Source organism: Panthera onca, chromosome A3, assembly GCF_046562875.1.
Source record: "Panthera onca isolate mPanOnc1 chromosome A3, mPanOnc1 haplotype 2, whole genome shotgun sequence".
NCBI lineage: Eukaryota > Metazoa > Chordata > Mammalia > Carnivora > Felidae > Panthera > Panthera onca.
The window spans coordinates 23,551,718-23,564,864 of NC_138341.1; the positions used below are offsets into that span (position 1 = coordinate 23,551,718).

Below are 13,147 nucleotides of genomic sequence, written 5' to 3' on the forward strand. Positions count from 1 at the left end.
TAGCTACAAATTCTATTAACTCTAATAGTTGTTCTGTGGTGAATGGATAATGCATTTAGCAGAAATAGACTCAATCAATTTATATGAAACACATAAAACTTTCTCATTGAAATTGGCATCTGTTCTTGAGTCACAGAAGCGTGTGTAGAAACGGACAGTCTGTTACCCTTTCTTCTGGGCACATTAGCAGTACTGTGGGTTAATTGGAGAGATGGGCCAAGAAAGCTCTGGCTGCTTTATCCCACATCCCTTCTGCCTTTAGAACCACGGGGCTGGTGATGGGGAGGGACCTGAAAACTGTCTACTTCAAACTTTGAGGGTTTTTTTTAATGTTTAATTTTTTTTGAGAGAGAGACAGACACAGAGACAGAGTGCAAGCAGGGGAGGGGCAGAGAGAGAGGGAGATACAGGCTCCAGGCTCTGAGCTATTAAGCACAGAGCCAGATGTGGGGCTTGAACTCATGAACCGTGAGATCATGACCTGAGCCAAAGCTGGACACTTAACCGACTGAGCCACCCAGGTGCCCCAAACCTTGAGTTTTGAAAGAAGCAGTTTTCGGGATGCCTGGGTGGCTCAGTTGGTTAAGTGTCCTACATCAGCACAGGTCATGATCTCATAGTTCGTGAGTTTGAGCCCTACATCTGTGCTGACAGCAGAGAGCCCGCTTTGGATCCCCTCTCCCCCTCCCCTCTCTCTGCCTCTCCCCCACTAGAGTGCTCTCTCTCTCTCTCTCTCAAAAAAATAAACGCTAAAAAAAAAAAAAAGAAAGAAAAGAAGCATTTTCTTGCCTTTGCCTGTGTTGATGTTAGCCCCTCTTCTCTGAGCTCTGCTACTTGTGGGTTTGCTGACAGGCCCCAGCTGTTACATGAGGAGAGAAAAGGCTGTGCAGAGGTGGGACACATCCCTGGACCTCAGTTTGCTAGTGCAAACCTGCCAAGGCTGTGCACAGAGGTTCTGACTCCTGGTCCAGTGCTCTTTTCATGATCCTACACAGTTCTAAATGTCCGCCCCCCCACCCCCCACCCCGACCCTACCCTTTGGCAAGAGATGTCTACTGAGAAAACAGTAAACCAACGATCACTAAACAACTCACAGGCAAGACTGTGATTTGATGCTAGGGCTCCATGAGTTACAGATACTTGTGGGCTGGGCCCAAGGTTTGGGCAGTTCTTATTATGTAAACTGAGCTAATTCCCTCTTGCCCTCCCTATACAACATGTGAGCTCACAGGAGAATGAGAGAGGAAGCTGAGGAAGCTGAGGCAGGATCACTGGGCCTTGGGGGTCCTGCCTGTCCTTGTCTGGGCTTTGGGGGTGGGTGGCAGAGCCTGCTTGCACACTCATTACTGCTGAGAGAGAGACAGAGAGAGAGAGAGAGAGAAACTCTGTAGTCCCGTGATTGCATTATCCCAACCATTTGGTTAGTGTAATTGTATGTGCAAAGCTGACAAATGTAATTTCCCCAGACTTAATACTCGCCCCATTTTCTCTCTGAGTTTCTTCATCTGATTAGCTAAGGTGACTCAGGCTTCCGAGAAAGCTTCGAGAAGCACCTGGACAGGCTTTTCCTGCCTAGGTGCTCCAGTGGCTCAGCTCTGCCCCATGGGCTTGGGGGTGAGGCCACCCCCAAACCCGGAGGTCAGGCCCTCGACATGGGGCTGAATTAGGGGAAATGTGGAGTGTTTAGGGAAACCTGGATGTTTTGTGAGTACCTGTTTTCAAAAGACCTGATGTGACCTTTGTGTTTCTAGGAGGTGCTCTAACACCTGCCAGGAGGAGAGCTGAAATGCCACCAGCCGCCCTTGTTCCAGCCCAGAGGAAACTGACAGCGCTGAACTTTGGGAAGACAATCTTGTTATTTTGTCTCCTCCATCCTTTGTTGGAAGGCTGGGGGCTGATCTGTTTCCTGGACGTGGGGGCAGGGACTTTCACCTGGGGTGTTCTCCTGCTCTCTTCCATTTTTAGTGTTTATCTCTGGACGGGGACACCTAAAGTGGCTTAGCTGGCTGAAAGAACGGAGACTTCGGGGTCACATCTTGGCTCCACTCCTTGTCAGCTGTGGGGCTCATTCCTCCAGATGATCTTCTCATCCCACAGTGGTAATGACAGCAGCTACCCGTGGCCAGGGTGAGGACAGGAGGGATTGGTGTGTGAAACAGCCCAGCCCAGGGTCAGGCATGCTCCTAGATTGCTCCTCCCCTTCCTTCCCCTCCCTACCGCATCTCTCCCTCCTTCTCCAGAGGCCCTCCCAGGCAGAAGTTCTAAGCTAGGTTAAGCTTCACCTCGCAGGCCATGAGCTGCTGGTTTACAGGCCCACCCCTCCCTTCCCACCTGTGCTCCTCGTCTAGACTGGGAGTTCTTTGGGTGCTCGACCTGGGTCTTGTTCTGTTCGCCATCTCTGAGCACATAACTGGCCACAGAGGAAGTGTGCAAGGGCTGTGGTTGGGTCTAGATTAAAGCCGGATGAAGGAGGGCCTCGGCATGGACCTAGGGTGCCCGTTCTCCCTGACCACGAGGCTGAGCCCTGGCCAAGTAGTCCCTCAGGGGGTGTGGTGAACATTGTCCTGTGGGTAGTAGGGAAGGGACGCCCTGCTCATCCTTCTCCTAATGACTCAGAGACACCCCCACCGCATACTGCTAGGGGTGGGCGACAGGGTGGGACTGCGGCATCTGTCAGGAGGGTTAGGGGCTGGGAGCCTGCCTCAGCTTCTCCCTCCCTTCTTGCTCCCCAGGGCGAGAGCGGGTTCCTGGGAAAGCACTGCCTCTGTGCCCAGTTCTCTAAAGCCTGTCCAAGGAGCCTACTCAGGCTGCTTGGGGACGTGTTTGCCTCAGTGTCCTCTTCCCCTACAGTTAGGGTCATTCTGGAAGGGGGTCTGAAGACAGAATGCTGACCCACAGCCACCTGCCTGTCCTTCCTGCTCTGAGGCGGGGCTGGGCAGCAGAGGAAGCTCCAGTCTCTCAGGCAGCCACTCGCTTCTGATTTTAGTCGGAGGTGGTGGGGTAGTGTTGTGGCTTTCCAGCCACCACATGATTTCATTAGTCTGAGTGGCCACTGTGCAGACCCTCATCGATGAGCCTTTTAGGGACAGTGGGAATTATATGGCAATAAACTGGGGAGTCAGGCGGGGTGGATGGCTGCTCCTAAGTGCTGGCTGCAGGGGAGCTGGCTGCCAATATCTGAGATCCGAGAACTGAGCTCAAGCCTCAAGTGCCCCCGGGTCAATCAATATGTGTTTCCGGAGCCCCTGCCATGTAATCAGTGCTGGTGGTTGGACAGGGCGGGGGCTTGCCACGATGTTTGCTGAATGTGTCCTGAATTTATGGTCAGGAGGCAGTGACTGACCGGGGCTGGGGAGTCCCTGGAGGTCAGTCCTTGGGGTGGGACAGTGAGGCGAGGCATCAAACAATGAACAGAAGGCCACCTCCCTCATGCTAGCCCGTTTCATGAATGACCATGAGACAGAGTCGGGAAATAGAGAGAGGTGGCAGGCTCCCTTTCATGTGGAAAAATGAAAAGGTGTTTTGAGGTTTTAGTTAAAGGTGAAGGGAGGAAAGGGGAGAGATGAAGGGAAAAGCCCAGGTCTGGCCCCTGGGTTAGATCAGGCAGGAATCGGGGACAGAGAGAGCTCCACCTGGGGTGGCTTTTCAGGGCAGAGGAAGGAAGGGATTTCTTCCTTCAAAGACAGAACAAGGCTGACATTTATGTAGTAAGTTGAGAGTCAGTGAAGTTAGTGTGAAGGTATAAACTTCTGCTTTATTTTTTTTTGTATTTTGCACTAAATGAGGATTTCACGTTATAAGCAGAAATTAAACATTTATCATTTATCTATTGTTATTTTAATAAAGCGACCTTCTATAGGAAAAAGAGTGTGGTGGACAGTGCCGAGCCCCTGCTTACCAAGGTTACTCGCACTACTCCCATACCCAGGCACGTGCACTACCCCTACCCTGGGGGAACCCCTTGACCTGCTGGTGTTGGGCCGGGGGCTTCACAGCTTCTCTGGGGCGAGGTTCATAGGTCTAATAACTGCCAAGGAGCATCATGCCAGGTTTAGAGACTGATTCTAAGGAATTTCCTCCTCGTACAAAGAGTAGCTGAGAAGTCACACCATGGTTTAGGGCCAGAGGCTGAAGAGGCCTGGGTTCAAAGCAGTAAGAGTCTTCATGAGAAGCCTTTCAGCCCAGAAAATGCTGAATAAAACAGCTTTGGTGGGGTGGGGAAGCCACGCTTTGGGGAAATGTGTTGAACCTGAAGGTTTTGGGCCTTTACCCATGGTGGGCTAGCCTGTCTTTGTGCAACAAATAACGGCTTTGGGCCCAACCCTCTTTATGAGGAGAAGAAATCTGATGTAGGGTTTGCTTTGTTCAGTAAATGGGGAGAGGTTTCAAGGGACTGAGTGGAGGAAAGGATACCAGCTTGGTTCTCCTGTTTGGTTCCTGGGTATTCCCCAGTAGCTCCTTTGCACAACTTCCAGATGCTTCATTCGGCCAGGTGATAAGAGACCCAAAAAACATCCTTTTGGAGCCCATAGCCAGGATGTAGGTTCTGTTCCTTTTAAAGGTTGACCATCTTATTCTTTTTTTTTTTTTAATTTTTTTTTTCAACGTTTTTTATTTATTTTTGGGACAGAGAGAGACAGAGCATGAACGGGGGAGGGGCAGAGAGAGAGGGAGACACAGAATAGGAAACAGGCTCCAGGCTCCGAGCCATCAGCCCAGAGCCTGACGTGGGGCTTGAACTCACGGACCGCGAGATCGTGACCTGGCTGAAGTCGGACGCTTAACCGACTGCGCCACCCAGGCGCCCCGACCATCTTATTCTTTAGACACCACTCCCCACTACAATCACCGCACGTATCTCTCTTCCGCCTTTTGCAACAAAAAATTTACTTTACTTACATTTGTAAGTTGAACCCTTACCTGTAGGGTCAAAGATGGGGGTCTCTCTTGGTGTATTTTCCCAGGGTTTCGGCTCCTTGTTTGGGTTTCTCTCAAACAGATTTCTTGATTTGGGTGCTGTATCCTGTGGCACCTTGTCCTCCCCACTGACTAGAATAGAGAAGACCCCATGGGCTGAGTTAAGTGAGGCTCTGTTTAAGAGGGACAGATGAGTATGCCCCGGGGAAGGTGGGAGAGGCAGGTGGGCTTAGGTTAAGGAGGGATAGTGAGGCCCGGGGCAGTCTGGGTCGGGGACAAGTGCAAGGGACAGGGTGAACTCACTGGTGAGGTAGCAGTCCAGGCTGATGGAGATATTGTCAAAAGCCACGGTGGCTCTGGATCCTTGCCCCCACCATGCAACAATCTGCAGCCAGAACCTGTGTGTGTGTCAAGAGGAGTGTGTGTAAGGAACAACCTGGGTTGGTCATTTCTCAGGATTCAGCATCTGGTGAATGTGTGCCAATACTTGGCTCATTACCATAGTTGTTATCAGCCTTACCTAACCGCAGAGCAGTTGTGAGACCGGAGCAGTCCTCAGCTCCCCCTACTTCTCCAGCACAGAGTACTTCTCTTTCTCAGGGATTGTTCCATATGTTAACCAGTTTAGAGTCTAGGACTTGGGTCCAGGACTCCCTGGAACTCTGAGGAGAACTCTTTCACTTTTTGGGTGTGGACGGTTGGACAGAAATGAGTGGGCTTGACATTCAGCAGGTACTCCTTGGTAGAGCTGAAGTCATTCTTTTTTAAAAAAAATTTTTTTAATGGTTTTTATTTATTTTTGAGACAGGGAGAGACAGAGCATGAACCGGGGAGGGGCAGAGAGGGAGACACAGAATCTGATACAGGCTCCAGGCTCTGAGCTGTCAGCACAGAGCCCGACGCGGGGCTCGAACTCACGGACCGTGAGATCGTGACCTGAGCCGAAGTCGGACGCTTAACCGAATGAGCCACCCAGGTGCCCCTGAAGTCATTCTTAAAATACTAAAATGCTTCTGTACCAACTGATAAAGAGCCATTGTCCCCCAAGTGTCCCATGCTTGTTGCCTCAGGCAGCCTGGTTCCTTCCCTGGTATTCTAATTTTTCACATTATCCAGGAACCAAAAGTTTAACCCAGTCCGGGTCTCAAGGATCTGGTGTCTCATCCAGCATCGGTCTCCACTGGGGTTGGTCTGTGTAGTGCCTGACCTGTTGTTAAATATTAAATAATTTGACTAAGACCTGGGGGTTTGTAACCAACACAGAGTGGGCTGTAAGAATTAACAGGAAACCCATCGAGGTTTCCTCACAGAGAAGGTAGCATTTAAGTTGGTTTTGAAAGAAGGCGAGGACTTGGAAATGTGGATGGGGATGGTGAGGGAGGGCATCTGCAGTGGAGGAAGTGGAGTGAGGGATGTGTCAGAGCAGGGCAGAGCCCCCATGGCTCACATGTGAGTGGTGTGGAAGGACACAAAGACAGTGAGAGGCACGTGTGTATCACACACCCACATCAGGCTTCTCCACAAGCCTTGGCAAGATCACAGTTGTCTCAGATTTCCCTGGGGGACATGGTCTGCAGATGAGCTTCCAGCTCAAGCCTGTGTAACATGGGACACAGCCAGGCCTGGGATTCTCAAGTGGCCAACAGGGGCCTTAGCACTGTCATCTTGTTCTGTTTACAGCAGTTGCCAGGGTTAGAGAGATGCTGCTTGCAGGCAGCAAGAGAACAGGTGCATAGAGCCATGTGGGGATGGTGACTGGAAGGATTCATGTTCCCAGGTGGAAGAGCAGTGGGTAAGGGCCCCACAGCCCACCTTTCTGATTCTCCTCTCTGGGTTACCATCTCCGAATCTGTCATCCACAGGCTGAGGAGCCAGGCCAAGTCCTGAGCACCATGGGGGTAGCTTCCAGGAGGCCGTGGGTGCCTGAGCAAGTAAATTACATGTGTGCACCCACTGAGTGTGGGGGAGAGGGACAAAATCCCTGTTTTGCCCTAACTGGGCCCTTCCAGGGAGGCTGCACGCCCCCCTCCCCTGCTCTCCCACCCCTCTCTCTGCCGTCCTTCATCATTACTGAGAGATTAGGACTGCAAGCTTCTCAACCAGCCACTGGGCTTCTTAGCATGGAAGGCATGATGCACGCTGGAGCTGGAATGGTTTCTAAATAGAAGAGTCTCTAAAGTATACTGCAAGGCAACGGCAGTGGCAGCTGCTGTTTAAAAGAGTTTGATTGACACTGGGAATTGCACATATTTTGAGTCAGGAACACTCCTAACAATCAGGGAAGACTCAATCAGATGTCGGATTAGATGTAAACATGCAATGCTGCCTCTGTCCACTCGAAAGGCCACACTGCCAACCCTTGCTCCCCAAATGCTCCAGACTCCTGAGGCTGCAGGAAGGGACAGGGGGGACAAAGGTGGCTCATGCTGGGGTGTGGGGAGGGCAGGGGTGAAGCAGAGGAAGTTTGTGAATGGGGTCAGGGGAAGGTAGGTGTTGGGGCAGAGAGGGGGCAGCAAAACCAATCTGGGAGTTTCTTTTCTGTGGGAGGCACTAGCCAAGAGGCCAGATGGCCATCGGGACCACCCAGATCCAGGATTTTCTGTTTGGATGGTACCTGGTTGTGTGTCTTTAGCTGAACTTCATGTGAAGAAGAGATTGCTCCTGGCTCTGCTCCCCACTCCCTGCTGAAGATGGGTGAGGCCTTCTCAAGGCTCTCAGTCTTTCTGGTGCAACCAGTCTTTCCTGTTTTGGTCTCCTGTACAGATACCAAGTCACTCTCCAGGGTCAGCTGTGGCCTCAGGTCTTGAGTTCTAGCATATACCAGATGGACTGCTTTGGGAATGAGGGAAAGTTCTAGCATGTACCAGGTGGACTGCTCTGAGACTGACAGGAAGTTCTAGCATGTACCAATTGGACTGCTCTAGAATTGGGGGAAAGTTCTAGCATGTACCAGGTGGACTACTCTGGGTCTAAGGGAAGGCAAGGTCCATGCCACATTACTACCAGGATTATGGGGCCAAGTGGTTCTAACAAACATATAGGTATTCCACTGCCCTTATCCCAAAGCCTTAGCTCTGTATGGAGAAAGAAAGCTGAGCCCCCATGGCTGGTAGAGCTTAGTCCTCCCTCTTCATGGGCAGCCCAGTCAAGGAGAAGGGAAGAGCCAGCTCTTTGGGAATCCTCAAACTCCCTCACTGATCTGTGCTGTTTAAAAACATGGCAGCTGAGGTCTTTATAGCCTTAGCATGGATTTCTCTCCCTGCCACTCAATAGTTCACACCTGCTCAGTTCTTTCAATTTCTCCAAAGATGACATTTTTGATTGCATGGGTTATTGTTGTTTTTTTCTTTTTTTTCTCAGCTGGTGGGGTTTGGAGCTTGTTGATACAACAGACTTGGCTAGAGATCTTGGTTGGAGCCTGTCTTTGCCTAGAGAACACACCCCTTGACTCTGTCATGCTCAGCTTTACAGAGAGGCCTGTTGAAAATTGGCCTCAGGGGATCCTGGGAGGTGGCCACTGGGGCAGTGGGCCAGGTTTAGAGGGGACGGCCTTGAAATTCGGTATCTCCCAGACTCACTGGGCAGATCTTTGCATAGAAAATGCTAAAGCTGCTCGTGCACAGCTCAGAAAACATGCAGTCTCGTTCAGACAACAGACTGCTAATGGACAGTGAATATAGTGCCTTATTTGCCACTCTGCCAGCCTTAGGGATTGACAAACCTAATTAAGTTCACTTAATGATTTTAAGTAGCTGACAAAAAGGTGTGTGTCTGAATGTGGACTGAGGGAATAGCAATGCTTTAGGGAGAGAGCAAGAAAGAATGGCTGGCTTGTGTAAAAAGCATTTATTTAGTGGATGGGCACCGCGTCTCAGATTCCTCTGGACCATTTAGTGGGCTCAGAAGAGGGGGAGCGTTCTGCATCCCCTTTTGCAGCTGGGACTTGTCTGGGCTCTGGCTGCTTAGGAGAGAGAGGGCAGATACTGCTGAGGAAAAATGCTTTCTCCGATTTCTCACTGCGCACTTGATTTGCTCGGCAAAAGTCTTCTAAAATGGACTGTCACAAAGCTTGGGTCGCGGTATGCATTTCTATTAGAATAATGTATGTGATGAAAAAGCCCTGCCGCATCCATCCTATTATCTGCATAATTGACTTCAGTTACCAGTTGAAAAGGAGGGGCCGATGACCAGCTTTGGGATCCTGGGACCAGCCTGTCTGGGATCAACATGGCTAGGGCTGGACACGTGTGCCCTGCCTGACTCTAGAAGCCTTTGGCTCTCACACGGTAAAGTGGGCCTGGACATTAAAGGCCAGACTCAGTAGTTGGGAGCACCCTCTCTTCCTGCTCAGCCCCGACTCTCAGAAGTAATTTACCATCTTCTGATTTGGTTTCTCTCTGGGCATAATGACACCAAGAGCAGTCAGGAAAAGTCCATACAGAGTGATTCCAAGGTTGCCAAGGGCCATAGAGATCTTTCGCAATGAATTGGCTTCTGTGAGGGAGCCCTTTGCGGTAGAATAGGGGAGAAAATGAGTTTTCAGCCAGACTGAGCAAGCACGGAGAATCACTCACACTCTTCAACAATCTCAGTCCCAGGCTTCCAGGCACTGGCTGTCTGTGACTAATGGTTCTGGTTCCCACATTTGCCCTGGCCCGCCACCAATCCGAAAGGTCGCCTGCCACATGGGTGTTCCACCAGACTTCAGGGCGGGGAGAAGCCCTTCTCTGGCAAGTTCCCATATTGCTTTTTCATTTCCTCATTCTGGGTCATGTATATTAAGCTCTTCCTGGGCCGTAGGAGCAACTGGGCGCCTGGAGGGCTGTCCAGAGCTAGAAGGAATCTGCAGTCATTCTTTCCAAGAGACTGAGAAGTCCATTTCACCTTCCAGAGACATTTCTAACACTGACCTCTTCCTCTTCCCTTTGCTGCTGTGTCAGCTTATGGTTTGAGAGCTGAGGTAGTGCCAGAGATGGAGGTGCCCTCCATGGTGGGAAGACAGAGGAAAAGGGTGGTTGCTGGTTTCCTTCTATCCTGACAGAAATATCTTTATGAGCCTGAATTAACAGCTTTCTCTGCTTGGTGAGGGCTGAGTTTCAAAAGGTAGAGTGGAGTGAATTCTGGGCTACATAGTTGGTAGGACTCTGGGCAACTGAAATTTGTTAGGCACCATCTTTTTTTAAATTTTATTTATATTTTTAAAAGTTTATTTACTTATTTTGAGAGAGAGAGAGAGAGAGAGAGAGAGAGAATATCAATCCTAAGCAGGCTCTGAGCTGTCAGTGCAGAGCCCGATATGAGGCTCAATCCCACAAACCATGAGATCATGACCTGAGCCGACATTGAGTCATATTTAACCAACTAAACCACGCAGGCACCCTGGCACCATCTTGGTTTTTTAAAAAAATACCTATGTAATGTGGGTATTTTCACAGTGGAAGCTTTTCTTCAACATGGGAGATTCTGATTCATTGTTCCTGTTTTATATATATTTTTAGAAATCTGTGCTTCCTCAGGTAGTGTTATAAATTCCATATCTCCCCCTCTGGCTTTGAGCAAAGATTATTTGAGCACCTACTATGAGTTCAGGCATGCTGTCTGCAGCTGGGAATATAGAGATGCACAAGAAAGACATCAGCCTTGACCTTGAGGAATTCATATGACTTGTGATTCATATTATTCAGTGACTAGGGTATTTCTAAACACCTTTTTAGTTCTGCCCCTATAGAGCTAGAATGTACAACCTGGGGAAACACTGAATCTGGGTAGTGAGAGAGAAGTTAAGAAAGACTTTGAAGAACTGAATGCCTAGGATAATGGTAGGGCTTTGGACAGAAGAATCACACAGGAGGGAGCATATTGAAGGTGTGGGCAGGATGCCAGTCAGGCAGCTAGAAACCCAGGTATGGGACTCAGGTGAGATAAAGATGATGTGTCACCTGCACAGAAGTGAGAGCGGAAGTGGTGAACGCCAGTGAGGTCCTAGAGAAAAGCATGTATAGAACTGGATTCTGCTTTGTTTCAAATATCAGCAGCCCAGTTATCCCCTAAATTCCAAACTTTGTGCTTGAGGAGAGAAGGGCCAAGAACGTAGGTTTACATTTTCAGAGGCACTAAGAGTTATGAAAAATATGTGCATCTGTTGACTTGTAAATTGAGCTGTGGCTATTACCAAGAAAATCTTGAGCTGATCCAAACATCCTGCTATTCTAAAGGGGTTCACTTATTGCCATTTTGAGCGACTACTTCTTAAAACCAGGCTCACAGGCAGGATCCGTCTCACTGTTTTGCGCTCTTGATTGTAGAAACTTAGCAATCAAAAGCAACAACTTGTCCCAAACGTCACAGTAAATCAGTGTTAGAAATAGGATTTAAAGCTCAGAATTGCTAATCTACTCTTTGCTCCAGTGATCTGGGATATTTCCTGAGAAAGAAACAGGACCAGATCCTTTCAGAGTTATGAATGTTTGATTTATATATATCTACGCCTGGCTGCACATTGCATTGCTGAGCCACCAGCCACATTTCTTCCACTATTCTCAGAGGGCCAGCCCAAGGCTGTCCTGGGCCAATGGTGCCATGTGGAAGGTGGCAGCCTCTTCTCCCCCAGCCCATCTTCCCCCTTTCTAAGTCCCACTTCCAGGCTCAAAGCATTTCACATTTGGTCCCTCACAGAGCCTTCAATAGTCTCCTTGTTCTGGTTTCCCATCTCTGTGCTCAATGGCTATTACCCACAGTGCAGAGTCCAAAATATGTGGCCTAATATCCTTGCTCACCTTCTCCCAAGGAGATTGCTCAGGATTCTCTGATATGACCTAGTTGGCTACTCTTGAACCCACATAAAACATTCTTGCCTATAAGCCTCCACTCACCCTGATGGCCTTCTTTGGAATGCTCTTATTCCTTTCCCACTTCAGGAAGATCTAAATTTTCCACAGGGTCCACCACCTTATAATAATTCGTGTTCTCCATTTCATCCTCCCTGACATGGAGGTCACCATGCCATCTGAACACAGACCATGCTGTCAGCCTCTGCACAATACTTCATGTGTTGCTGTTTCCCTCTCATTGCATATGCGCAGTGTCTCCCCCAATCCCCTAGCATGCAGGCCTTGTGACTGGCAAGAGGCTGGGTCATATACCCCTTTCCATCCTCTGTGCTTGATGGGGGCTTAAAATATGTTTGCTGATGATGTGACAATGACATTTCCCTAGTCACTCAATTCCCTGTCTTGCCCACAAGACATCTGAATCTGACATTTTGTGTCAATGACTTCCAAGTGTGGTCAAATATCAAAATTGCTTTAAGAAAGGAGAAATTCAGTAAAAGAAATTCTGGGGTGATTTCTGCCAAAAAGTAAGGTTTTGCTACATCATAAAATTTTGGGAATGAAACATTCATGCTTTAGAATAGATCCTGGAATTGATTTCAGCCTTGAATTATGAAGGTTCTAGGAGAAGACTAATCAATGGTCAGAATAGCTAAATAAGGAATTGGTATTCTCAAGTGACACTCTGATAGATGCCCAGAGATAAAGGCTGTATTCCTTGGCTTATTCCATGATACATCATTTTCCCCCCATCAAATTCATTTTCCCTTCTTCTGGGCACAGAGCTAGACTACATTTCTTGGCATCCCTTGCAGTTAAGTATGATCTTGTGACTGAGTTCTAGCCAATGGAAAATGAGATGAAGTAATGACTCATAAAAATCTTCCTATATGAGAACCCCTCCCATGCCCCTTCTCCGTTGGCTGTCTTAATGCAAAGGATTCCAAAACTGGAGAAAAGGATTGAGCCACAGGGAGAAGGAGGCTGGGCCCCTGAAGGACAAGATGGAAAGTCACTATTCAACTAGCACACTAATTTTGGATTTCACATGAGCAAGAAATAAATTTCTTTTGTACATCCTTGAGGATTGGAAGTTTAATGTTACTTTGAGTAGTGTTACCCAACTAACATATCGTGTAGCACAAACCTATTTGCTTAGGTGTTCTCCATGTATCTGACATGGTTGGGTTGATGACTAACTCACTTCTTTGAGTAGGATTATGGGTAAAGTTAGCCCTTATCTGGCTGCAGGACTCAGAAGTACCCTTCCCTCACAACTACAATCATCACCTAGTTCACACTTTATACCACTCGAGGACTAGGGACATGCCTGAGTAAGGCAAAGTGGATTCAAGGAGTGTGGTCTAGTGCTCTGGGATGCTAGTTTCCTCATCTCTCTG

At 48.8% G+C, this 13,147-nt stretch overlaps 1 protein-coding gene across 1 annotated transcript in view; it reads right to left on the bottom strand.

Moving 5' to 3' along the window:
- Positions 1-13,147, bottom strand: part of ALK (ALK receptor tyrosine kinase) — a 671,065-nt gene that overhangs the window by 74,681 nt on the left and 583,237 nt on the right. The window contains exons 10-11 of the mRNA XM_060651819.3: positions 5,221-5,315; positions 4,921-5,049 (exon numbers count right to left, since the gene is read on the bottom strand). Of these exons, the coding sequence (XP_060507802.1) occupies positions 4,921-5,049; positions 5,221-5,315 (224 nt within the window). The remainder of the gene's footprint in view (positions 1-4,920; positions 5,050-5,220; positions 5,316-13,147) is intronic.